The sequence below is a fragment of the Aphelocoma coerulescens genome, unplaced genomic scaffold, assembly GCF_041296385.1.
Source record: "Aphelocoma coerulescens isolate FSJ_1873_10779 unplaced genomic scaffold, UR_Acoe_1.0 HiC_scaffold_56, whole genome shotgun sequence".
Lineage (NCBI taxonomy): Eukaryota > Metazoa > Chordata > Aves > Passeriformes > Corvidae > Aphelocoma > Aphelocoma coerulescens.
In genome coordinates, this window is record NW_027183905.1 from 2,477,777 (window position 1) to 2,504,467 (window position 26,691).

A 26,691-nucleotide genomic window follows, 5' to 3' on the forward strand; every position below is an offset into this window, starting at 1 on the left:
CCTGCCCGGCACGAAGCGGCGCTGCCGCTGACGGGGCCGGAGCGCGGCTGCCCCGCGACTGCCCCGCGCCTCAGGGCCGGGCCGGGGAGTGACCGCACGGCTGCGGAGGGACCCCCGCTGGACACGGCAAGGATTCCTGTCCCTCAGGGGGAAGCACGGACTCACCGAAACTCCCATCCCTTCTCCGTGCGCCGCTGGCCAGAGGAGGGAGGGAAACGGGGATTGCTCTGGAGTTTTACATTCAATCCTTACAAAGCAGAGTCACAGACGGAGCTCCGCTTTCAGCTTCAAACGAGGGAATCCAACGGGAGCGCTGGCGCTTCTGTAACCTCTCAAACTGTTCCTTGATACTCGACACTTTAGTTCTGGCCATAGGAAGCGCTTCAGCAGCAACGTCTCTCCCAGCCACTGGTTTCTGGCTCACACCCAGCTCGGAGCTTGGACAAGAAACCCAAAGTCCCAGGAGAAGAAGCTCTGCTGTTACTTTCTTTTTTCAGAGTTCTTTTTATTATATTTTACATACCATCTATATTTTACTGGATTTTTTTCTTTTTCTGAAATCTCGTGTTTATTCTCTCTTTGCCCCCTCCAGCCCTTGTCCCCGTCCCGGAGGTTTGTGGGGCGCTGCTGTCCCTCAGCCCTTCCTGCCCCGGCACCCGCGGCTGCTCCGGTGCCCTCAGGCCCCGGCTCGAAGCGAAACCACAAAACCCTCTGGAAAGAAAGTCGGTCTGGGGGAAAACCCTGCAGGGGGGATTGAACCCCAACACAGCGATTGCTGAGAGTTGGAGATTCCAAACGCTCCAAGGGGCCCGAGGGAACCGCGCTGCGGCCTCGGGGCCTCCCTGGGGCACCGCGGGGACCCCCGAGCAGAGCGACTCTTCCCACCCTCCAAAATCTGCAGCTTTGGATCAGCTGAGGAGAAGAGCTGGCAAAAGGGGCTGGAAAAGGGCTGGAGCCCGAGGGGACCCCTCAGCCATGGCCCGGAGCAGCCGCAGGAAAATGCCCCAGAAACCAAGGAAATCGATGGAAGTAATGAGGAATTTTGGAACTCTTCCCGCTGCTGTTTCCAGAAGGTCCCGGCCGGGTCCTGCCGGGAGGAGCCGGGGGTGGGGAGGGGCTTCAGGGCTTAATTGGGGAGAAAAGTTTAAACTTTAAAGAGAAACTTTAATGGTGGGGAGAAAATGTGAATGGAGGGGATTTGAATGGGAGGGGATGATTTGAACTGGGCAGAGAAAATGAAGTGGGGGAGGAGCCCCCCAGCCCTCGGCTGTGCCCCGAAGGTGCTGCCAGCGGTTCCCCTGCTCCCACCCCCCGGGCTGGGGGCGCGGAGCTGCTGCTGCTCCCTGGAAATGCCACGGGATAAAAACTCCACTCAAGCTTTTATGTTCCCAGTCGTTCCCAATAAGATCCCAGTTGCCCCCAACATGGTGCCAGTTGTTCCCAGTCATGCCCTGTAGGGTTCCTTTCACTCTCAGTCCCTCCCAGTAGAATAAGGTAGGGCCCTGGTCACTTCCAGTATGAACCCAGTCACTCCTAGTCAGTCCCTCTATGATGCCTTTTGTCCCCATCATGGTCCCAGTTGCTCTAAACATGATCCCAGTATGTGTCCAGTCACCCCCAGTATGATTCCAGGTAACTTCCCAGTATGAGTCTGGTTTGATTCCTGTCACCCCCAGTATGATCCCAGTCACTCCCAGATGCTCCCAGCACTAGGCCAGTCACTGCAACATGACCCTGTCACTCCCAGTATGATCCCAGTATGACCCCAGTATGGGCCAGCTGCTCCCAGGGTGATCCCAGTTGCCCCCTGCATCTTTCCAATTGCACCCTTTCACCACCACTGTGGTTCCAGTCACTCCCAGTACAATCCCAGTCATTCCCAGTATGATGCAAATCACTCCCAGTATATCCTAGCAGCACCCATTGGGCCTCAGCATGTTCCCAGTAGCCCTCAGTGTGGTCCCAATATATCCCAGTATAATCCCTGGTGCTCCAAATGTGGCCCTGCCCAGTCCTGATCCTGGTCCCAGTGTATCCTCCTGTCCCATTCCGTCCTAGTCCATCCCATTCCGTCCTAGTCCATCCCATTCTGTCCTAGTCCATCCCATTCTGTCCCAGTCCATTCCGGTCCCTTCCCAGCAGCCGCTGCCGTTTCCCGGATCCTTCTGCCCTCCACCCCCCAAAGCTGCCCCCCGCCCCCCAAGATGCTGACGGGGATCGGGGGCTTCGTGTTGGGCTTCGTTTTCCTGGCGCTGGGGCTCGGCTTCTACCTGCACAAGCCGGTGATGGGAGGGGCCCGGGGGTCGTGTCCCCCCTCCCCCGGAGCTCTGTGCTCCCCCGGGCCCCCCAGCCCGGTGTCACCCCCTTTGCTCTGCCCACAGAGCTCCTGAGCCGCCGGCGGCTGCAGCCCCTCCCCGTGGCCTCGGGCCCAGCCGGGACCCCTCGCCCCATCTCCGCGATGATTTTGGGGGGTCGTGTGTCCCCCTCCGCCCCGCTGTCACTCTGCCCCTGCCCGGCTGCTCCCAGTGTTCCCAGGAAGGCTTCCCAGTTCGGGCCGGTCCCGTTTATTGGGGAACAGTGGGGAGGGACTTCGGGGATCCCGTGGGGGGACCAAGTGTGGGGGGAGTAGAACTGGCCGCAGGATGGATCAGGAATGGGGACCCCCGTGTGTCACCCCTGTGTCACCCCCCCCGGGGGGCCCTTGGGAGGCACCTGAACCCCAAATCGGCACCAGCGAACCCCAAAGGCGCAGAGACCCCCCCTAAGCCGCCCCACAGCCCCCAAGGACCAACCAAAATTCCCCGCGAGTATCAGATAATCAGAGCAGGCGTTGAACAACCTTCAGCCAATCAGAGCGCGCGGCGCTGGTGACTCACCAGTTGCCAGGCAGACCCGCAGCGCTCAGCGCTCCCCACCCGGACCCCACCTGCGCCCCCCCCTCGCCCCCAGCGCCCCCCGCCAGGGGAATTTGAGGAGGGGGCGCGTGGGGGGCGCCCAGGCCGGGCCCAGAGCCCAGCGCTGCCCCAGCCCGACCTGTCCCGGCTCCGTCCCGGCTCCTCCCGCGGGATGCGGCCGCGCTGGGAAAACGGGGGGCCAAGGGTGGGCGCTGGGACCAGGGGGAGCAGGAGAAGGGATGGGAGAGGAGGAGAAGAAGGAGAAGGAGAAGGAGAAGGAGAAGGAGAAGGAGAAGGAGAAGGAGAAGGAGAAGGAGAAGGAGAAGGAGAAGGAGAAGGAGAAGGAGAAGGAGAAGGAGAAGGAGAAGGAGAAGGAGAAGGAGAAGGAGGCATCTTTTAATGATATTTTATTGAGTCTCATGTTTTAGAGACCAGGATCAATACTCCCCGGCCGTCAGGGCGAGTCCCTCAGGGCTGCGGGGCCCTGCTGCCGGCTCACCCCGTGCCAGCCCAGCGCCAGCGCTCAGCGGGGCTTTGGCTTCCCGTGCCCTTTCCCGTGTCCCCAGCCCAGCGTCACCACCCCCGTGTCCCCAGGTCGTGCCCCACCCCTGCCCCCCTCCCCCTTTGTCGAGACACGGAGGATGAGAATTTCCCCACCATCCACCCCAAGAGTTCCCCCGAGGCCATTTCCTCTCGTGCTTTCCCTTGGCAGCAGAGCCCCACCCCTGCTGGCTGCCCCCTCCTGTCAGGGACTTGGAGAGAGCCAGGTCCCCCCTGAGCCTCCTTTCCTCCAGGCTCAGCGCCCTCAGATCCCTCAGCTGCCCCTCAGAAGTCCTCCAGAGCCTTCCCCAGCTCCAATCCCATCTCTGGACGTGCTCCAACCCCTCCATGTCTTTCTTGAAGTTTGAAGCCCAATCGCTGCCCTGTCGCAGCAGGTGCCAAAACCCCAGGGAGACTCCTTGGAAATGGGGGTAGAGAGGAGCCCTTCAAAGGGAAACGTGTGCAAAACTGCTGCCAATGGCCGAGCGGGTTTGGTGTGGCTGCGGGAGCAAGAGATGCTCCGGGACTCCGCCTCGGCCCCGGAGCGGAGCGGCCCGTGCTGCCCCGGGGCGCGCGGGGCTCGGCCGTGGGGCGCGCGGGGGGGAACGGACACACGGGCACCGGACACACGGACACGCGGACAAACGCTCCCAGCGCTTCAGCGGCAGCAGCGGCAGCAGCGGCAGCAGCGGCAGCAGCGCAAAAGCAGCGAGTCTACGAACCCTCTGCGTCCCTTCTCCTGCTCCTCCTCTCCCTCTCCCAGTGTCTCGCACCCTCTCCCGCTCTCCCTTTGGTTCCCCAACCCCCCCTCCCGCGGCCTCCCTCTCCCCAGGCCCGGCCGGGCCATGCCCCCGGCCCGCCCCCGGCCCCGGGCGGGGCTGCCCCCTCCCCGCCCCCGGGCGTCCCGCCGCGGTCCCGCCTCCGCCCGGCTCTCGCCGTCCTGGCTGTGGCGCTGCTGGGCGGGCATCAGTGCCTGGCTCCTGGGCACCATCGCCAGCCCCTGGCTCCGGCTGGCCCGACCCCGGCCCCGGCCCCGGTCCCGGCCTCGGCTCCTCCCGGGGCCCGCCGGGGACACAGGCGGCGCGGCCGCTCCCGCCGCCTCCGCAGCGTCTTCCCCGCTCCGAGCTCCGCCGCTCTTGAGCGCGGCCGCCGGCCCCGAGCCGCCGGTGGCCCCTCCAAAAGAGCCCCCATGTGGGGATGGCCGGCCCGGGGCGGTTGAGCGGCGCTCGGGGGCCGTTCCTGGCCCCGGGCCGAGCGCTGACGGCCGCGTCTCGCGGGCACGGAAGGCGCAGCAGGGCCTGAAGGAGCGCTACCGGCTGGGTTCGCTGCTGGGGCGCGGCGGCTTCGGCAGCGTCTTCGCGGCCACGCGGCTCTCGGACGGCGCCCCGGTGAGTGGCGGGGCCGGCGGCGGGCGCAGGAGGCGGGGGGCAAAGGAGGAGGAGAAGGAGCATGGGGCTGGGCACGGCGGGCGGCGAGCTCAGCCCGCTGCTCCCCTTGCCTTGCAGGTGGCCATCAAACGGGTGCCGCGGAACCGCATCGGCCATTGGGGCGAGCTGGTGAGTGAGCGAGGGGCAGCGGGAGAAGCCGGGGCGCGACGGGCGGGGATGAGCCGAGGCCCGGCAGGGTGGAAGCCGCCAGAACGCCTCGAGGGAGAGCGGCCGTGGGGCCAGCGGAGCGCGCAGAGCGTCCCCGGCTGGCTGAGGGCTTCCCGAGCCCCGGCACGGCATCAGCCCCGCTGACGGCATCGTGCTCCTCCCGCAGCCCGACGGCACCCGAGCACCACTGGAGATCGTGCTGCTGGACAAGGTGTCCGCTGGCTTCCCTGGCATCGTCCAGCTCCACGAGTGGCTGGAGCTCCCCAACAACGTGCTGATGGTGCTGGAGCGCCCGGAGCGGTGTCAGGACCTCCTTCGCTTCATTCGGGCACGGGGCTTCCTGTGCGAGGAGGTGGCGCGGCACCTGTTCCGCCAGGTGCTGGAGGCCGTGCGGCACTGCACCAGCTGCGGGGTCCTGCACCGGGACATCAAACCGGAGAACATCCTGGTTGACCTGGCCACCGGGCAGGCCAAACTCATCGACTTTGGCTGTGGCACCTACCTGCAAGCCGCAGCCTACACCAGCTTTGCAGGTGAGCTCACGCAGGGGGAGGCTCCTGGTAGCGGCATCTCACAGCCCAACATCTCACGGCCCAACATCTCATGGCCCAACATCTCACAGCCCAAGCCAGCTGTGGCAGGGGGGATTCTCCCTTTTGCTGCCAGTCATGGCAGCTGGAGTCTTCAGCTGAGCTGCTTTTGAGCGGTGCTGGCTGAGGGGCCATCTTCCAGCCCTGCTGGCAGCCTTCGCCAGCCACTCTGCCCAGGACTGGCTCTGGGGCTGGGGCAGCCAGCGCCACAGAAACACCCGTGGGTGGGGGTAGCAGAGAGGGGGGGCCAGAACCTGTGCTCCAGCCCGTTTGGTGTGCAGGCGAGACAGGGCTCGGACTGCTCTGCTGCCCGTGGTTGCCTTGGCTTAAGAATGGTTTCTGGGGCAGTGCAGGCAGGGAGGATGAAAGCATGGTTTTTCCCCAGCACCAAGTGGGTTTTTCCTTTGCATGGAATGCTCGGGCCTTGCCAGGGCTTCCGCTGCCCTCTTGCAACACCAGCGGCGTCTTTTCCAACCCCCAGTTTGTACACAAGTCCCAGGTGCTGGCCAGAGGGCAGCGGGTCACGCCGCGTGCCGCTGCTGCGGCCCCCGCATGCCCAGGGAAGCTGGGGCGAGGGTCTGGGAGCAGGCAGCGTCCCCCTGAAGAACTCCATCTCTATTCCATAGGAACACCGTCCTACAGCCCCCCGGAATGGACCCAGTTCGGCTGGTACTACGGCAAGGCAGCGACCGTCTGGTCCCTGGGCATCGTGCTGCACCAGATGGTCTGCGGGGAGCACCCTTTCAGGAGGGGCTGGAACAGCACCTGGGGCCGGCTCTCGCTCCCACGACGGCTCTCTCCAGGTGGATCCTCGTCTCAGCAGCACGGGGGAATAGCAGTGCTGGGAGACAGCAGCGGGCTCAGGAGCATCCCACACTGGCAGCTGCTGAGCAGGTGGCAATGTCCTGCTCTCCTGCTCTCCTCCAAAAGAAAGAATTGATGGCAAAGTTTAGGCACAGCCCTGAGCACACGCAGCACGGCCTGGCCATGGCAAGAGTGGGGCAAAGCGGACAGAAGCCTTCTGCAACTGACTGGTGCTTTCTGCTTTCACTCCGCAGAGTGCCAGGATCTCATCCGACGGTGTTTATCCGTGCTGTCCTCGGAAAGGCCCTCATTAGAAGACCTATCCTGTGATCCTTGGATGCAGGATATTCGCGTGCCATAGGAGAAGGGAGAGAGCCACACGCACGCTTTGACCCAGGGAGCCGGTAAGTTCCAGCTGCACACGCGCCTTGGCAAGAAGCAGCAAAGAAAGGCAGAGATTTTGTCCTGCCTGAATCGCTGCGCAGGGCTCCTCAGCTGGGCACGCACAGCCCTGCTGCTGGAGCTGAGCTGCTCTTCCCAGCACTGGTGGCCCCCACGCCAGCTGCTTTTGCTTGTCCTTCTTCAGCGACAGCCGGGGCCCTGGGCAGAGCACTGACAGCCTGCTCCAGCCCCAGGGAAGAAGGAGCCCCTGGAGAAGCTGTGCCAGGTGCGGCTGCTGCTGCTGGAGACATGGAGGGTGACATCAAGGATGACAAGCTCTTCCTCCACCTGGCAAGCTGAAGATCAGATGGACTTCAATTGTGGCACCTTCTCCAAAGCCAGGCTCCACAGCGAATTTGCAGATGAGTCCACACGCAGGGGGATGCTCCCAGATTTGTGCATTGCACAGCCTGGCCGGGAAGCAAAGGTTCCCCCCTTTGCTGGGGCGGATGCAACCAATTCTTCAGTCGGCTGCCAAGCTGCTTTTTGCCAGGGCTGGGGGGATGGGCTGGGCTGGTTTTGAACTGGGAGTCTGCTCCTGGCCCTGCCAACAGCCCCCAGCACCCACCGTGGCCCGCCCTGGGGCTGGGGCTGGGGCAGCCAGCTCGACACAAACAAAGCCCCATGGTGGGAGCAGAGGTTGGACACCAGAAGCTGTGCATGGGCTGCTTCGCTCTGCAGGCAAGGAAGGGCTTGGGCTGCTCCACTGCCCTTGTTGGCTTTGGGCTCAGCATGACTTTTGGGGGCAGTGCAGGGGGAAGGCAGAAAGCGTGGGCTGCCCTGGCCCGTGGGTGGGTTTTTCCCTCGCATGGCGGGCTTGGGCCTTCCTCAAGGCCCCAGCAGAGGGAAGATTTTTTACCTTTTTCCTTGTTTTCCCTTTTTGTCTGTAATCTCTTTTCATTGATTTATGGTTTGTTTTTCCAAAGGAAGCGTTCTAGGTGCTGTCTGGTCCGGATGGCGAAGTGCTTGGGAGCAGCTGTGGCGTGGATGGGATGTGCCCTTGGAGAAGGGCTGAGGACACCGTTTGGGAGCAGCTTTTCTTCTGGCGGCGGGAGGCGTGAGGTGGGTGCCCGTCCTCTTGGCACGGCTGGGATAAGGGCTTTTGGGAGACGGCAGCGAGCGCAGCGGCATCCTGCTCTGGGCAGCTGCTGAGGAGGTGGCTGTGCCACGGCCGGCTGCAGGCTGGGCACGTGTCCTGCCCTCCTGCTCTCCTGCCAGAGGCAGCAATGCTGGGCAGCTTTGGGCAGCGCTCTGAGCACAGCCAGCACGGCCTGGGCACCGCGGGCGGCTGGGACAAGGGGGACGGGAGCCTTCAGCTGACGGGCGCTTTCTGCTTTCTCTCCTTGCAGCCGGGCTCTGGGGATGCTGAGGCTGCTCTGGGCTCCGCCAGGGCTCTGCTGCGGCTCAGCCCCGGGGCCACGAGAAGCCAAAGAAGAAACGCCGTGACCTGCAGCAGAGACGTCCTTGAGCAGCTCGGCAGTGCAGCTCAAGTTTGCAGAGCGTGCACCTCCAGGGGAAAATATGACACCCCCCCAATAACAAACTTGTTCAGTAACTTCTGAAATGAAATCAGTCTGGGATGACCCCCAATGCCATTTTTCAGCTTGCTCAAGCTGAAGCTCAGCCTTTCTCTGAACAGTTTTCTCCCCCACCTGCCTTTTGCTCCACAAGTGCTCCCTCTTTCCCCCAGTGAGTTCCCAGCTCACCGCAGTCCCCATTGCACTGTAGCCTTCCTTGATGCCCCTGGCCACGAGGAAGAGTGAGCCCCAGGTTTAGGGACTCATGTTGTCACTGGCTGAAGAACAGCAATGTCTCAGAGCTCTGGTGAGATTTGGGGGTCATTCAGAGCTGCTCTCCAGGCCTCAGCTCTGCTTACTGCTGGGTTCCCACTCCCTTTTCCTCATTCTTCACAGAGCAGGATGAGCTCTGGGAATGCCCTTGACCCACGCCCCTCTTCCTGGCCCAGCCACCCAGCCCAGTTAGGCTTAAGCTGGAGCTTCTCTGTCTCCTCTGGCACCCCAGTGCAGTCCCCAGAGCGCAGCACACAGCAGTGCAGGCCACACCTGGAGCAGCTCCCTGCAGCCATGGCCTGGCTCTTTGTGGCAACCAAATGCTCCCTGTGTGCAGCTGTCCCTGGAGGATGGCCCCAGGGCAGAGGCCAGCCGGGCTCCCACTGCATCCCCTGGAGCCTGGGGCAGACAGCGCTGGCAGAGCTGAGGTTCATGGTGAGCACCCAGAGCTGTGGCTCGCAGTCGCTGTTTGCCAGCGTTGTGATCTCATCTCCTGCAACCTGTGGGGAAAACGAGCTGTGCAGCCAGGCCAGCGCTGCCCCTCTGGGCAGGGACGAGGCTGAAGGCCTTTCCTGATGCCGAGGAGGCGGCATTAAGCCTTAGCGGGGCCTGGCAGCTGTGGAGCCGGATCTCGCCCGCTGTCCGGGACTCGCTGCCCACCAACCGCCCCCACCCGCCGCGCTCCGTTCTGCAGGGACAGAAGGCTCTGGCTGTGCGAGGGTTTCCATCACGTCTGTGTACCCGTGGCTGTGGAACGCACATGGAGAGGGAAAGTGTCAGCCATGGTGCTGGCACACTCCTTCCTTTCCATACAGGACACGTCCCTGCGCACCCCCTGTGTGGATCTATTCAAAGGAGAGGCGTGGATAGAGATTTCCCACAGAGCTCTGACTCTGGCGGAACTCACCTTGTCAGCCAGCAGCCAGGGCATTTGTTTCCCAGCTCTGTGTCAGTCGGTGCCCCAGAGCTGAAGGGAGCAGCATTTAGAAGCAGTTTCCAGATTTCCAGGCAGGCAGTGGAGCTGACAAGCATCCGTGCAACCTGTCGTGTTCATTGGGAGGGGCTGCTGCTTCTTTGGGAATACGGCACAATGGAGACACGAGACTTGGAAAAATCCCAGCTTTCTGTGGATTTGTGCAGGAGGGGGAGCAGCAGAAACACTTTGTGTCTGCTTGTGGGGACACAAGGTCCAAGGAGCGGGGCTGGCAGAGGGTGACCTGGGCCGCTGGCAGCTCAAGTCCCGTGTGTTGGGTCTGCCTGAGGGAAAGTTCACGGGCCTTCCAGGGCTGTGCTTTGCATTGGTAGCTGGACGGGTGCTGGTAACAGAGCGGTGTTCTGGCTACTGCCCAGCAGCGCTGTCCCTCTGCCATTCCTTTCCCCATCAGAGGGGATGGGAGTGGGCAGGATCCTGGCAGGGGACACAGCCAGGCCAGCGGACCCAAATCAGCCAAGGGGATGTTCCAACCATATGACTCCAGCTCAGATGTATAAAGCAAAGGGAGAGAGGAGGAAGGGCACCTTTTCCCCCAGAAGCTGAAGTTTCCCTGATTGTTCCAGTTCCAAACTCTTGACCCTTTTTGGAGGCATAACGTTCTCACCCCGTAGTCTTCCAATCAACCCCCAGCTGTAGACTTTTAGAGCAGTCAAATTAATCAAGTTCACATTTTCTAGATATTGCTGTGTCATTTCCTTGATATCCATGTGAGAGGGGACACAGTGATGGATGGGTTTGCATGGGAGCTGCAGAGCCCGGAATGGAGAGCCTGAGTGTCCCAGCAGGATTTGCAGGAGTGTGGAGGGCAGCTGGAAAGAAGATGGTGGGCAATATTCTCCTGCCTCCATCTTCCAAGGAAGCTTTGATTCAATCCCTGTCTGCATTGTGCCATGGGGCCTCCAGAGGCCCAGGGAGGTGTCTGGGTGGCCCCAGAAGGCGCTTGCAGAACCCTGGGGCAGCAGGGAAGGGGCAGGAGCATCCCTGTGGTGCTGGGAGAGACACCCAGAGGGGGCCACCCCTGGGGCCCAGGCAAGAGCTGCATTCAGGCAGCCAAATTCATGCAGGGTCTGCCCGGGCGCCGCCAAGGACCAGTCCAGTGAGCTCCTGTCCTCTTTCACCTCTTTGTATTTTCTTTGTATTTCTTTGTATTTATTTCTTTGTATTTATCCTTATTATTATCTTTGTATTTGTTGACCCTCAAAATGCCATTAGAAATCATTTTCCCTCAAAATAAATACTGACTTATTTTAGTGTGCTGCTTTGGACAAATTTGCAGGAAAATATCCTCTGACAGAAGGCAGGTTACACCCAGCCCTCTCCCACCAGGTCTGGCAAAAAAATATTTTTCTCTGAGGAAAGTGAAAGAGAAAAAGAACCTATTTATTTAACAAACACACAGGAAAAGGATAATAATGCTGAATACTAAAAGCTCTCACTGTGGAGAGAAACCTGGGAAGATTTCAGAGTCCTTCTGTAGGTGTGCTCTCTCTCCTCCTCCTTGGAGCTGGGTTGGTGTCCTCCAGGGCCTCGGTGGAAAATTTTCCCGCTGTGTTCTGATGTTGAAACAGTCCAGAAGAGAAGAAGGGAAAAAGCCCAAGTCCCAGGAAAACAAACTTCAACTCTCCGTCTCCCTCTGGAGAAAAGGAGCCGAAAGCGCGCTGGAAAGCAAGCAGGGCGCTCCCTCCGCTCTTCTCGCTGCCGCAGCAGAACGCAGAGGAGTGTGTGTCTGTGTCCTTGAACAACCGCTTTGAAAAGTTCGCTCGGTGTTTTCTCTCTCCCCCGTCGGGCTCAGTTTAAAGGCACAGAAAGGCACAGGATTGATTTCTGGGCAGAGAGCAGCGATAGGGGTTACACATCATAAAGTCACCCCCAGACAGGAATGTACGCAGTTGGAGAGCTCTACAGTCCTGTGTCTTTAGTTCCAAGGGTATGGAAGTGTCGATGGGTCCTTTGGTAATCGCACAGTTCTGGATCGGTTCCCGCCGTGTGGAGCCATTTTTATACAGAAGTCAGTGTATTCACACAGCACAGATTGTTGTGTTTTCCTGTGTATCAGTTTCTGTGTAAACCTGCATCCCGTTGTACAGTTTTATCGATGTATGAATTTCTGTGTAAAGCTGCGTGGCCTTGTCGAGTTTGGTTCAGGCTCTGTGGGTGTTGAGAGAGTGCGATGGATGTTTGGCTTTCTCTCCAGACGTGTATCTGTACAGGTACCACCGTGTGACCCATCAGACATTTAACTGTGTGAACCAAAAGGGATCTTTGTATCTTTCCATATGGAGAGCAGAGATGGAACAATCTGCAGGAAGCTCGTAACAGAATGTTGGGGTTTTGGGAGTTCTCCTGGGGTTTTTTTTCTGTTAAAGGAATTTTGCCCATACATGTTGCCACGGGGACAAATTACTGGGTGCTTAAGAAAAACAACAGACCTGGCCATAGATGGAGGGGTGCATCTTGCTACTCTTTTTTTCACCTGGCTGTGTGGGCAGTCAGTCCCTGGTGTTTTGGAGGACGGAGAGAGAGGCTGCTTCTCCGGCTGCTTTCCTTCTACCGGAGAGACCCCGGGATTCCCAAGCCCGCCTTCCCTGCCCCACTGGGAGCCAGGCTGCGGCCGCCCTGCCCCTGCCATTGCTTCAAGCCTTCACTGCTCTGTAGCCCCGCTCTCCCTGCCTGCTGAGACCTCCGCGGGTTCCCACCGCAGCTCCGGAACTTTGATACATCTTGTCTGCCACCCGGGATTTGTGCTCATCCCTGCTGTTCCAGCCTGCCATTCCAGCCTGCTGTTCCCAAGGTTCCAGCCGGACACCGGGATCGGCTGTCCAGGGGGTTTTTGAAATCTTTGTTCCATCCCTTCCCCGGGATCCCAGGCCACCAGTGCCGCGTGCTCCCCGAGCTCGCTCCGGAGCGCCCCCTGCAGCCGCGGGGGAACCATCGCACCTGCCCTGCTCACCGGGAGCCGCCAGCGCCCCTGCCGGCTGCGAGCGGAACTGCACCCGAGGGGAAAGGGCCTGACAGCCGAGAAGGCTGGGACTGGGTTTGTGATTGTTTGCTGTTACTGCCATAGTTATTGTTGTTTGTTTGACTGGTTATACACATATAGATATATAATAGTAAAGAACTGTTATTCCTATTTCCCACATCTTTGCCAGAAAGCCCCTTGATTTCCAAATTATAATAACTCAGAGGGAAGGGGGTTGCATCTGCCATTCCGAGGGAGGCTTCTGCCTTCCTTAACAGACACCTGTCTTTCAAACCGAGACAGATCTTGGCGTCCAACATGCTGCCTGAGGGCATTAAGAGAAAGGGGTGAAAAAGGAATAACAGTTCCTGGGTAACTTAATTTTGTGTGCTGGATATAGGAACCTTGTTAGGTAGCACTATGTGGTCTAGTTTACCCTGGTTCAGGTGGCAGGTGGTCGTTCTTCCCCTTTGCAGCTCCTTACCTAAACATGGGTCCTCTGACTAAGGCTACCATTGCTGTTACCCAGTTTGCCCTAAGGGTTGAGAAGGTGAGGGATTCATGGGCTTTTAACTTCCTCTGGAATGTGGGCACATGGATAAAGGGCTATCACACACTGAGTGCATGTTTTTGGGGTTGTGTTAAAAATGGTACCTTCTGTGAGGAAATGACAACAGGGGAAGTTTTTCCCCAACCCCTCAACCAGTTCTTTGGGCCCACCCCACCAATTTTCGAAGGGTTTAGATTTCCTCTGGGTACTAACCAACTGGTGCTGATAGGCCTACTCTATTTAGCCCTCAGAGGTAAGTTGAGATTTGCTTGGATAACTACCCAGACACTGGCCTCAGAGACTAGAGATCCTACCTCAGAACCTGATCCTGCCCCAGAACCTGACACAGCCCCAGACACTAGAGATCCAGCCCCACAGCCTGACCCAGCCCCACAGCCTCATACTGCCCAACAGCCCACCTCAGAAATGGACTACCCAAACTGGGTGAGGGTACTGGTGAAGGGGATGCAGGAGATGTGCCAGGAAATATGCCAGATGCTAACGGAATACTCCTCCAGGCTCCAGCTGAATCACAAGGACAATCACAGCCAGCAGCAGTCGCCCCTGTGCAGAGGAGGAAGTAGAAGACCAAATCAGTACAACCAGTTAATGATGATGGGGAACCAGGGCCCTCACAAGCAGCAGGAGAGCCAGAGCCAGAAATCATCAGTGAGTCCCTGTCGTATGATAGTCTCTGTAATATGTGAAAAGACATTGTGCGAAGGGAGGGTGAGCCTTATACAACCTGGCTGCTTCAGGTTTGGGACCTTATGGGCACAGGTGTGCAGCTGGATAGTGGTGAGGCAAGGTATCTGGGATCGCTGACCCAGGACCCAGGCATGGACCAGGTATTTGTGAGGGAGCCAGAACCCCTTTCTCTCTGGGAGCGGCTCTTAATGAGCGTGAGAGAAGGGTTCATTCACAAAGACAGAATGCAGCAGTACAATCATAGAATGCAGTGGAAGACACTCGAGGAAGGGATCCAACAGCTAAGAGAGGTGGCAGTATTAGAGGTACTCTTTGGGAGGGATGGACAGCATGGTAATGACCCCGATAAGGTCAGGTGCACAGGACAGATGATGTGGAACCTGGCAAAGCTAGGGCCACCACAATACACCACCTTCATTGCAACGATTGATGCTGACAATAACTGAGAAACAGTGGGCTCTGTTGCCAACAAGCACAGGAATTATGACAGTATGGTCAATGGTCCGCTGAAAGCTCATGTCTCTGCTGTGGTCCAGGACCTCAAAGAGGAGATGAAGGAGATGAGGAAGGAAATGAGGGAGAAGATGAGGAAGGAAATGAGGGAGGAGATGAGGGAGGAGATGAGGAAGGTCAGTGTGGCACCAGTGCGAGTCACAGGCCCCCAGGTCAGAGCCCCCAAGTCCCCCAGCTAGAGAGAGAGGGTACACCCCACGAGCTGAGCTGTGGTTTTTCTGTGCGTGCATGGGGAAGACATGAGAAAGTGGGATGGGAAACCCACTTCTGTCCTGTCAGTGCAGGTGCGTGAACTCAAGGAGGGAGGCACTAACCAAGGGGATTCTGCTAAGGTGAAAGTAGCCTCAGCCTCCCGTGACTGAGCTGCCAGGTATTACAGAAGGGAGGATGATATGTTGGATCCCCTTGAAGGGACCTCTAGCATGTATGCCCAGGGAAAGAATGATAACCAGGTCTAGAGGGGCCCTGCCTCTAGCGAGGAGGCGGTACGGGAAAGCCGCGTTTTCTGGATGGTGTGGATCGTCATGGCCTGGCACATCAGAGGAACAAAAATATGATGCATTGGTTGATACTGGAGCACAGTGTACTTTAATGCCATCGGGACATGTGGGGGAAGAACCTGTATCCATCGCTGGGGTGACCAGGAGATCCCACGATTTGATGTTGTTGGAAGCTGAGGTGAGCCTGACTGGGAAGGAGTGGCAAAAGCATCCGATTGTGACTAGGCCAGAGGCCCCGTGTATTCTGAGCATACGCATCCTCCAGAATGGGTATTACAAAGACCCAAAAGGACTCAGGTGGGCATTTGGGATTGCTGCTGTGGAGGCGGAGGGCATTAGGCAATTGAACCCCCTGCCTGGACTATCAGAAAATCCCTCTGCAGTTCGTCTCCTGAAAGTGGAAGAGCAACGAGTGCAAACTGCCACCTCGACAGTGCACCGCCGGCGGTATCGGACAAATCGAGATGCTGTGATCCCCATCCACAAGATTATCTGCATGCTGGAGAGCCAAGGGGTGGTCAGCACGACCCACTCACCCTTCAACAGCCCCATCTGGCCCGTGCGCAAGTCTGACGGGGAATGGAGATTGTGGACTATCGTGCCTTGAATGAAGTGACTCCACCACTGAGCGCTGCTGTGCTGGACATTTTGGAGCTTCAGTACGAGCTGGAGTCCAAAGCAGCGAAGTGGTATGCCACTATTGACATTGCTAATGCTTTTTTCTCCATTCCTCTGGCAGCAGAGTGCAGGCCTCAGTTTGCCTTCACCTGGAGGGGCGTGCAGTACACCTGGAACCGACTGCCCCAGGGCTGGAAGCACAGTCCCACCATCTGCCATGGACTGATCCAGGCTGCACTGGAAGAGGGTGAGGCCCCAGAACATCTGCAGTACATTGATGACATCATTGTGTGGGGGAACATGGCATCGGAGTTATTTGAGAAAGAGAGAAACAATCATCCAAATTCTCCTGGAAGCCAGTTTCTCCATCAAGAAGAGCAAAGTCAAGGGACCAGCCCGAGAGATCCAGTTCCTGGGAGTAAAGTGGCAAGATGGACGGCATCAGATTCCCACCGAGGTCATCAATAAGATCACTGCAATGTCTCCACCAACCAACAAGAAGGAAACACAAGCTTTCCTAGGTGCCATAGGCTTTTGGAGAATGCACATTCCCGAGTACAGCCAGATTGTGAGCCCTCTCTACCTGGTTACCCGAAAGAAGAACGATTTCCACTGGGGCCCTGAACAGCAGCAAGCCTTTGCCCAGATCAAGCAGGAAATTGCTCACGCCGTAGCCCTTGGCCCAGTCAGGACAGGACCAGAGGTGAAGAACGTGCTCTACTCTGCAGCCGGGAACAATGGTCTGTCCTGGAGCCTCTGACAGAAGGTGCCTGGTGAGACTCGGGGCTGACCACTGGGATTCTGGAGCTGAAGGTACAGAGGGTCTGAAGCCAACTACACTCCCACAGAGAAAGAGATCTTGGCAGCTTATGAAGGAGTCCAAGCTGCCTCAGAAGTAATCGGCACAGAGGCACAGCTCCTCCTGGCACCCTGACTACCGGTGCTGGGGTGGATGTTCAAAGGAAAGGTTCCTTCCACGCATCACGCCACCGACTCTACTTGGAGCAAATGGATCGCCTTCATCATGCAGCGCGCCCGAATTGGAAACCCGAATCGCCCTGGGATCTTGGAAATAATTACGAATTGGCCGGAAGGTGAGACTTTTGGATTATCTTCTGAAGAAGAAGAGGAGCAGGTGACGCGTGCCGAAGCAGCCCCACCATATAATGAGCTACAGAGAGTGAAAGACAATATGCCCTTTTCACTGATGGTTCCTGCCGAATTGTAGGCGCTAGCCGGAAAAGGAAGCCGCTGTATGGAGCCCCACATGACAAGTTGAACAGGCTACTGAAGGAGAAGATGGATCGAGTCAATTTGCCAAATTCAAAGCTGTCCAGTTAGGTCCTGACATTGCTGAAAGAGAGAAGTGGCCAAAGCTCTACCTCTACACTGATTCATGGATGGTAGCCAATGCTCTGTGGGGTTGGCTGGAAAGGTGGAAGAAGGCAAACTGGCAGCACAGAGGAAAACCAATCTGGGCTGCTGAGGAGTGGAAAGGCATTGCCACTCGGGTAGAGAAGCTATCTGTGAAAGTCCGTCATGTAGACGCTCACGTCCCCAAGAGCCGGGCTAACGAAGAACATCGTAACAACAAACAGGTAGATCAGGCTGCGAAAATAGAGGTGTCCCAGATAGACTTGGATTGGCAACATAAAGGGGAGTTGTTCCTAGCTCAATGGGCCCATGATGCCTCAGGCCATCAGGGCAGAGATGCCACCTATAAGTGGGCACGAGATCTGAGGGGTGGATCTAACCATGGACAGTATCTCCCAGGTTATCCATGATTGTGAGACATGTGCTGCGATCAAGCAGGCCAAGCAGGTGAAGCCCCTGTGCTATGGTGGGCAATGGTCCAAATACAAGTGTTGGGGAAGATGAAACTGGAAAGCCTTATAAATATGATTGCCTGACAAAAGATTTTGGGAATATGAAAACTATAAGCGACATCGAAATGAAAGCCACCTTTGAGATACCAAGCCTTAGTTACTGAACAACTGGAAAACAATGGTCTGGCCGACTGAAGGTAATCCCCTCTTGATTGAACAATACCCTCTGCTTGCAGACAGGTCCAAGGGTCAGAGCAGACCCTACTAGCTCAGCAGAAGGGGTCCAAAGAGTAGTTTTTAGGAGTTAAAATGTGACATTCTATGGTAATGTAATAACTCTTATAGGCTGTATGTAAATGCTATAGGATTTGTACCTTGTACTAGATTGGCTAGTGAGAATTAGAATATTCAGTACAGAAGATGATTTATTGTATTGTAACGGGGACGTCGGTCTCTTTTTACTCTCTCTCTCTCTCTCTCTCTCTTTTACTTACTTACTCTGCTCTCACCCTGGGCCTGCTCCGAGCTGCGGCTGGCAGCTCCAAGAAGTGCCCCTGTACCCACGCCCTTTGCAATAAATCACATGTTCCAGGATCTGACTTCAGAGATCTCTCGTCTCCGTCCGTCCCGACTGTCCAACCGCCCCAAGATCCTACAAGAAGTATGGGGAGGCCTGGCAGATTGATTACATCACACTGCCTCAAACCCACCAAGGCAAGCGCTATGTGCTCACAATGGTAGAAGCTACCACAGGATGGCTGGAGACCTACCCTGTGCAGCACGCTACTGCCCAGAACACCATCCTGGGCCTTGAAAAGCAAGTCCTTTGGAGGCATGGTACCCCTGAGAAAATCGAGTCTGATAATGAGACTCATTTCAAGAGCAGCCTTATAAACACCTGGGCTAGAGAACATGGCATTGAGTGGGTGAACCACATCCCTTACCATGCACCAGCAGCTGGGTGGGTTGAGCGGTGTAATGGACTGCGTAAAACAGCCTTGAAGGCACTGGGTGGGGGGACTTTCAAAAACTGGGAGGTGCATTTAGCAAGAGCCACCTGGTTAGTTAACACCCGAGGCTCCACCAGCCGAGCAGGCCCTGCCCAATCTGAACCCCTACAAACAACAGATGGGGATAAGGTTCCAGTGGTGCACATGAGAGGTATGCTTGGAAAACCTGTTCGGGTTAGTTCTGCCTCGAGCAAAGAGAAACCCATCTGTGGGGTTGTCTTCGCTCAGGAACCAGGTTGCACCTTGTGGGTGATGCAAAAGGATGGAGAGACCCGATGCATACCTCAAGGGGACCTTGGTTTAGGGTGAACTACCCATGGCTCTGTACTTGAATCACTATCAGCATGTATATACGTATATAATTTGGGTGATGCATGTATGTGTATGGTTAAAAGGGTTCAGTTTCATGTACCATGTTAGTATGGGAAAAATGTGGGGTGGATAATGTTGGGGTTTTAGGAGTTCTCGTCCTATTTTCTTTTTCTCTTAAAGGAATTTTCCCCATAGATGTTGCCAGGGGGACAAATTACTGGGGGCTTAAGGAAAACAAAGGACCTGGCCATAGGAGGAGGTGTGCATCTCTTCCACCTAAGTTTGTGGGCAGTCAGTTCCCGGCGTTTGGACATAGAGAGAAAGAGGCTGCTTCTTCAGCTGCTTTCCTTCTACCAGAGAGACCCTGGGATCCCAAGCCCACCTTCCCTGCCCTGCTGGGAGCCAGGCTGTGGCTGCCCGCCCCTGCCGTTGCTTCGAGCCTTTGCTACTCTATAGCCCCGCTCGCCCTGCCTGCCGAGACCTCCGGGGGTTCCCACTGCAGCTCCGGAGCTCAATACATCTCGTCTGACACTTGGGATTTGTGCTCATCCCTGCTGTTCCAGCCTGCTGTTCCTGAGGGTCCAGCTGGACACCGGGATTGGCTGCCCAGGGGGTTTTTGAAACCTTTGTTCCATCTCTTCCCGGGATCCCAGGCCACCAGTGCCGTGTGCTCCCTGAGCTCGCTCCGGAGCTCCCCCTGCAGCCGCGGGGGAACCATCGCACCTGCCCTGCTCACCGGGAGCCGCCAGCGCCCCTGCCGGCTGCGAGCGGAACTGCACCCGAGGGGAAAGGGCCTGACAGCCGAGAAGGCTGGGACTGGGTTTGTGATTGTTTGCTGTTACTGCCATAGTTATTCCCGTTTGTTTGACTGGTTATATACATAAAAATACATAATAGTAAAGAACTGTTATTCCTGTTCCTCATACGTTTACCTATAAAGCTCCTTAATTTCAAAATTATAATAATGCAGTGGGAAGGGGGTTGCAATTTTTTTTTCTTCCATTTCAGGAGAGACTCCTGCCTTCCTCGGCAGACATCTGTCTTTCAAACCAAGACACTGGGAGCAACTGGGACCACAGTGGGGGCAAATACAATCATACAGGGAGTGACTGGATTCATACTGGAAATGACTGGAGCCACACTGGACACTTACTGAGAGTGAAAGCAACCATCCTGGGTGTGACTGGGAGCCACTGGGACCACAGTGCGGGAAACTGGGATCTTATTGGGAGTTACTGGGACCATACCGAAAACACAGTGGGAGTGACTGTAAGCGACCGGGATGATGCTGGGAGTGACTGGGATCATACTGGGGGTGACTGGGAACCACTGCTGAGGCGGCGGCGGAGCTCGGAGGCGGCCCCAGGGCAGGTGGGAGCCGCGCTCGGTTCTGGCGGGGCTCGGCGCTGGCTGCGGGCGGAGGGGGCGGCAGGGGGCTGGGGCGGGTTCGTTGTGCCGTGTGGGCGCCGTGTTCGCCCTGGCGTGAGGGCACTGCGGGAGCGGCTGCCCGCGCTCTCCTTGCCGCTGATGCCTCGGCAGGAGCCGGTGCCGGAGCAGCGCTGGCTCGTCCCGGCTGCTGTGGGTAGGACAGAGGTGGCTGCTCTGTCCCCGGGACTGTTTCTTGGAAGGTTCAGACTTCCTGATGTGCCCTCCAATATGCACACACCCGTTTTGTTTGTTTTAGTAAAACAAAGCAGTATTAATAACTCCATTGAGTCTTTGTTCTTCTTCTCTAAGTTCAGGAATTTGACATGGCCTTGGCTGAGCAGCAGTTCATGGCAATCAGTAACATTTTCTGGAAGTGATAGTTTCTTTCACTCCTTCCTACCTACAGCTCCCTGGCCCTATCTAAAGCAGATTCACGGGCTTGGTTTGTTTAAGTCACATTCACCTTATTCCTTTCCCCCGTCACTGCCGGAGCTCCTCCCCTGCTTGCGCTCGCAGGTGCCACCGAATGCGTGTCCCGGGATCGCATCTCCCCACCCGCAGCCTCCAGCGCCCGCCCTGTCCCGGGCTGGCCCTGGGCTGGCGACAGCGAGCCCGACAGAAACCAACGCCCGCGGGGCCACCGGCGCCGGGGCTCAGAGCCGTGCAAGGGACGCTTTGGTTTGCAGGGGCAGAAGGGCCTGGGCTCCTCCCCTGCCCCGTTTGACTTGGTTTAGGATTCAGTGTTTTGGCCGACGTGGGAGGGGAAAAAGGCGCGGTTTTTCTCCAGCACTGGGCGGGTTTTGTCCCTCGCATTTGGGCCTTCCCCGGGCCCCCTCTGCCCTCTTGCAGAACCAGTGGCATTTCCCACCCCACGCGGTTTGTAAACAAGAGTCGGCTGCAGTTGAGAAGGCTCCAGGCGCCTCCTTCCAGGCTGACTCTGCCGATGCTGAGGCTGCTCTGGGCTCTGCCGGGGCTCTGCTGGGGCTCAGCTCTGGGCAAGGCTGGGCCCGTTCTCCCCTCGCATTGCTCCGGGCAGCTGAGTCACGGGGGGACAAGGAAGGGACACATCAAGGGACTTGAGGTTTAACAGAGTTTTTATTCAAAAAACTGCCATAACTACCAGGCTGTCCTAACCACCATAACTAACTAGCAGTGCTAACTACCGTAACTAACCACTTGTCCTAACTACTATAACAAAAAGCTGGCCCCAGGTGATTCACATCCTCCGCTGCTCCTTCAATTGCTTTGCTGCAGCGATCAGAGGGCTCAGGCTGGAGAGAGGCTTGGCTGATGATAAAAATGGGTGCTGCCCAAAGGATGAAAAAGAAAGAAATCAACTGTTACTTTCCCAAGTCAAGTTCTTCATAGGCTCTGTTGCATCAGGACAAAGGGGAATGGTTTGAAACTCAGGAGAGGGAAGCAGGCTCAGATTAGATCTGAGGCAGAAGTTTTTTATCAGAAGAGTGGGGAAACACTGGCAGAGGGTGCCCAGAGATGTGGGAGGTGCCTCCTCCCTGGAAACATCCAGGCTCAGGTCAGGCAGGGCTCGGAGCCACCTGATCTGCTTGAAGATGTCCCTGCTCCTTGTGGGGCACCTGGTCCAGATGACCTGCAAAGGACCCTGCCAAGCCAAACCAGGCGAGGATTCTGCTGGCTTTGCATGTGAAAAGCAGCGAGACTGGACACTATTGGAGGGGGGCCCCACGAGAAAACCCCTCCCTCGCGCTGCTGTTTCCCCTGCAGCCGCTTCGCATCCACCTGCAGCAGCTCCTGGGCAGACCAGCGCCGCTCCTCGTCCGGCTCCAGGCTGCACTCCAGGAAGTCCCGCAGCAGAGCCGACAGGCGCCTGGGCTCCTGCAGCTGCGGGGTCCCGTTCTGCCGGATCAGACAGCGAGCCTGCGTGGAAAGCAAACACTTCTGAAAAAGCTCTGCCAGCTTCCTTCACACCCACGAGTGCTCACAGCGACCCCGGTTTCTCAGCCCCAGTCTCCAGGGACACTTTCCTCCCTGGCAGAGATGCTGCTCAGAGCTCATTCTTCTATGCCAACCAAAAAAGCCAAACACAGCTGCAGCCACAGCCATTCCAACATCCACATGGTCTTGCCTTGAGAGCCAATGTCATTGGCTGACTTTGTTAGTTGGAACCTCCATCAGAAATAGCCCATTTTCCTTCTCCAAATACGGACACCAGCTTTACAGGCCATTTGCAAGAGTCACTGTGGTCTGCCTGTGGTATTTCCAAGGATTCTTACATCAAATGCATCCCTGCAGTGCCACTGACACTCAAGTAAATGCATTCAAGATGTTCCATCCCAGAAACTGCCAGGCAAGGAACCTGAGGTTTGGGTTGCTGAAAGCTCAGCCTTGGTGACATGGAGAAAGTAGCTTGGGCGAGGAAAGAAATATGTTAGACTATGGGGATGTTAAACAATCATCTTCATGTTTTGGACAAGTTTCCCAGTGAGAAGAGTCAGGGGGAGTTCATCTCGCAGAACCTCTTTCAGAAACTCCTTCAGAAAACTTGTTGGGTTTGGGTGTGGGGTTTGGGGTTGGTCTGGGTTTTCTGCAAGATAAGGTTAGAGCTGATGCTCTGGCTTCATCTTTTCAGGTCATCCTCACAGACAGAAGAGCTGCAACAACTTAAAACCCAAAGCAAATTCTGGAGACTGCAGAATATTCGTCTGTGCTCAGGCTCGAATCCTCTGGGCATTCCCTTCCCAATGGGCAGAGCCTTCCGGCTGCTCCTCCCAGGGCGGGTCCCTCTGTGCTCACAGGCCTCTGCAAACTCTGGGAAATTTGCCTCTTACCATGGCTGCCGTGTGCTCGAAGTAAGGAGGTTCTCCTTCCACCATCTCGATGGTCACAATGCCCAAGGACCAGATGTCCACCTTGGGGCCATAAGGAGAACTGGTCACAACCTCTGGGGCCATCCAGTGAGCAGTGCCCACCATGGAGCTGCACTGCTCCTGCTCAGGGCTCAGCTGAGCGCAGAGGCCAAAATCAGCTGAGGACAGAAACAAACACTGTCAAAGGCAGCTGGAATGAGGAAACCAAGCACAAAGATTGCCCACTCTCAGTCTGAGAATGCACTGCTGAATCCAGCTGGAAAAGTCCGCAGGGCTGTAGCCAAGGCAAGATGGAAGTGGACCCTTAAAGGAACCCTCAGCTTTCATGCAGTGGCTTTTAGTGATTCCCTTGAAGCTTCAGATTCCAACTCCCGCCCCTCTGCAAGGGCCACACCCAGAGCAAAGCCACTGCTGACACCCTGCTCCTCTCCTGAGCTCTCTGCATGGGGCAGCCGCTCTCAGCTGGCAGCAGGGGCCGGGCACCGCCACCAGCAGCACTTGTGGGGCTCTGGCCGTCACTGGGAAGCAGCCCCACACCCGCAGCCCGGGAGCGCCGTGCCTGACCAGGAACACCCACCCAGCTTGACAGAGCCGTCCGTTGCCAGAAGGATGTTGGAGCTCTTCAGATCTCTGTGGATCACCCGGTTCGAGTGGAGGAAATCCAGGCCCTGCAGACACTGAGAGAGAGCAAGAAACACTAGGGTGGAATTCCATGGCCGGAATACACAATCACACAAGAAAGGACAGTTTAGAATTCTGCCAGCAGCAGCTTTGCTGTGACAGGCCAGGAGTGCAGTGCAGACAAGCTCCAGGCTAATGGTTCAAGGCAAAGCTGAGAACAGCAAATCAAATCAAAAAAGACAGAGAGTCCCACAACAGCAGGAAAGAGGACAAGAGCAGAGTGGAAGTTCAGTGACACTGGCAGGCCGTTCACTTCAGAGGCTCTTTCTTCTGCAGCTCATAAAAACAACACAGAAACAAAGCTCTGAGCATGGAGCCACTCCTGTTCTCAGGCCCTGCTTGGAAGGAGCATTGTGTCCATGGGAAGCACGAGCAGGATCCCTCACCTCCCGACTGACAGCTGCCATCTCTCCTTCAGCCATGCGTGTCTGTCTGACAACGTCCTGCAAAGTTCCTCCATCCATGTATTCCATCACCAGCCAGAGATCTTCATCAACAAGGAAGCTGGAAGAGGCAAACAATGGCATGGAGATGAACGTGCACTGCTCAATTCCCCGATGGAAAAGCCTTGAGTGGAGTTTTGTTTCCAGGTCACTTGTAAATGAGGACAGAATCCGATGCAGAGACATTCCTGCCAGGCTGCACAGTCCTTGGGATCTGCACAGTCTAAAGGAGAAGGAGACGCCTGTGGGAAAGGAGAGGCCTTAGATGGCAAGCAAGTGAAAAATGCAGTTTAGCAACAGCCCAGATCAATGTGGAACCACAACACTTGTCCCCAGCTGGTTCAGCATCTGAACTCAGCAGTTCCACCGTTCCCTCCAGAACAAGGCAACACAACTTCCAGAGTTATCCAGGGCAGGAGGCCGTGCAGGACTTAGGACAAAAGTGGTCAAGTGTTTGGAAAACCTTGCAGAAAGTCCCTTCAGAAACAGGCAAGGCCATTGCAAAATAGGCACATGAGGCATTTCTGGAAACAAGAACCTGGTCTTCCTGGCATCTGCAGCAATGGAAAAGAGTTGGGAAGGAGAAGCCAAGGGAAATAATGTCTGCCAGGGTCTATCAGCACTTATTGTAAGACCCAGAAAACTGGGTCAGCTTGAAGGAAAAACCAAACCAAAGCAACAAAAGCACACGGAGGGAGTGAACTGACAGGCTGTTGTTTTGGGAAGCTACGGCCGGGTGAGGCTTTTTCAAAACAGGCTACAGACTGCGGATGCCAGGAGAGATTAACGCAGGGCCCGTGCACGGGATAAGAGCTGAAGCACTCACCTGTCCAAAGAGCTGACAATGTTGGGGTTCTTCTTGTCCTTCAGGACCAGGATCTCATTCACAGCTCGTTCCCTGTTCTGCCCTCTGAGACTCATTTTCTTTATGGCCACCTGAAAGGACATTGCAGCCCTTGAACTGCAGGAGTCTGGGGCAGGAGGCCGCAGCAAACACGGAGCGAGTCTTTGCGGAGCGACGGAGCCGGGCTGTGCCAAACTGCCTTGGGATGGGACACCCGGGCTCAGCAAGTGACATTCCCACAGCCCATTTCTCTGCTCGCTGCGGGGCCGCTTACAGGACACAGGGCCAGAGACATTTGGCCTTGGAAGCTCTGCAGAAATGGGCCCTCAGCTCTCAGCCTCAAAGCTCTCACAACATTCTCTGCACCTGCAGTCTTCTCAAACCGCCTTAGTTTACCACCACGCTCATTATCATTCAAACACATTTTGCAAGCAGGAAGTAATTCTGGTTCTGTGAAAACAGAGCAAAACAGCCGGGAACCCTTTAGCAATCCTGGGGGATTTGGTCATGATTTCAAACGCAACTGCTCTGTTTGGGATTGCACAACAGAGCAAACACGCACAAACATTGCTCAGATGATCCCTGTCACGGGCTGTCACTGACACCAGACCCAAACACAGCTGCAGGGTTTAGGAGAGAGCTTTGCTCTGCACATCCATCTTCTCATTCCTCTCCCTCTCTCTGGGAACAGCTGCAGTAGGACTAAAACACCAAACTGATCCCAAGAAGGATCACTCCTTAATTAGGTCTTGAGGTATACTTTGAAGATGAAACGCAGGATGGAAAAACTGCTAAACAGTGTTCCTGTCCGAGGCTGGGATGAAGATAAATTAGGCCTCAGCCTCCACCAGCTGATACACTGATGTTTTCAGATATGAAGACCAAGCCAGCGTGTCCTGCTCTGACAGACACCGCTGCCCTCCTTGCATTCTTTGGGCACTTCAGAAGGCTCAAGTCTGTCCCAGCCGTGCTCTGCAGGCTGACACTGCTGTGCCTTCAGTGGAACAGCCTGTGCAGGAAAGCTCTGCTGGCCCCCCAAAGCTGCAGCCACAGCTCCCAGCAGAGGGGAAAGCCCTCGAGAGCTGCCCGACGCGCTGGGCGTGGTGACACTGACCTCTCCTCCAGTGGCCCTGTCGAGTCCTTTATAAACGGTTCCAAAAGCCCTGGAGACAGAACAGCAGAGAAGAAAGAAGCAGCACTTTAGGCCCTGGGAGTGAAAGCCAGCCCAGACAGGAGATCTCTGCTGCCTGCAGCGTTTACAAAACACCTGGGTGCATCGACCCTTCAAACAGCAGCGCAGCAGCCACCAGCCCTGTGCCTCGCAAGGTGTGCGAGAGAAAACTGAGGCCCAACACGAAGGAAAAGGGCTGGAGCAAATCCCAAATGTCCACACTGAATTACTTGAGTCCAAAACCTAGGGTGGGAGCAGGTGCCTAAAGAACTGGAGAAGAATGTATTTCATCCTTTTCCATTTCCTGCCTATGAGCTGCAGGATCCACAAGGGCCCTGCCATCAGGCAGCTGATGCATTTTCCCCTCGACTGCAGCAGCTCTGTCTGTTACTGAATGTACAGGGTTTACTAGCTGTGCTGAAAAGGGCACTTATTAGTTCATCTCTGGTTTCTGTTTCTAAACTGTTATGTTGATAATCCTGACCGGTGGATATTTTAGGAAGCAAAATATTTGAAAGGAATCTTCTTGAGAACTGTTTTCTGACCGGCACCAGATGGTGAGCTGCTCTTTCAGGCAATCAAATTCCAGGGACAGAAGATCTTCCAGGTCCTGCTCCTTGCTGCAGGCAGGACA

At 56.5% G+C, this 26,691-nt stretch overlaps 1 protein-coding gene across 1 annotated transcript in view; it reads left to right on the forward strand.

Moving 5' to 3' along the window:
• The window catches only part of LOC138101927 (uncharacterized), a 958,962-nt gene that overhangs the window by 608,777 nt on the left and 323,494 nt on the right, over positions 1-26,691 (forward strand). Inside the window, 1 exon segment of the mRNA XM_068999675.1 lies at positions 132-138. Within this exon segment, the coding sequence (XP_068855776.1) occupies positions 132-138 (7 nt within the window).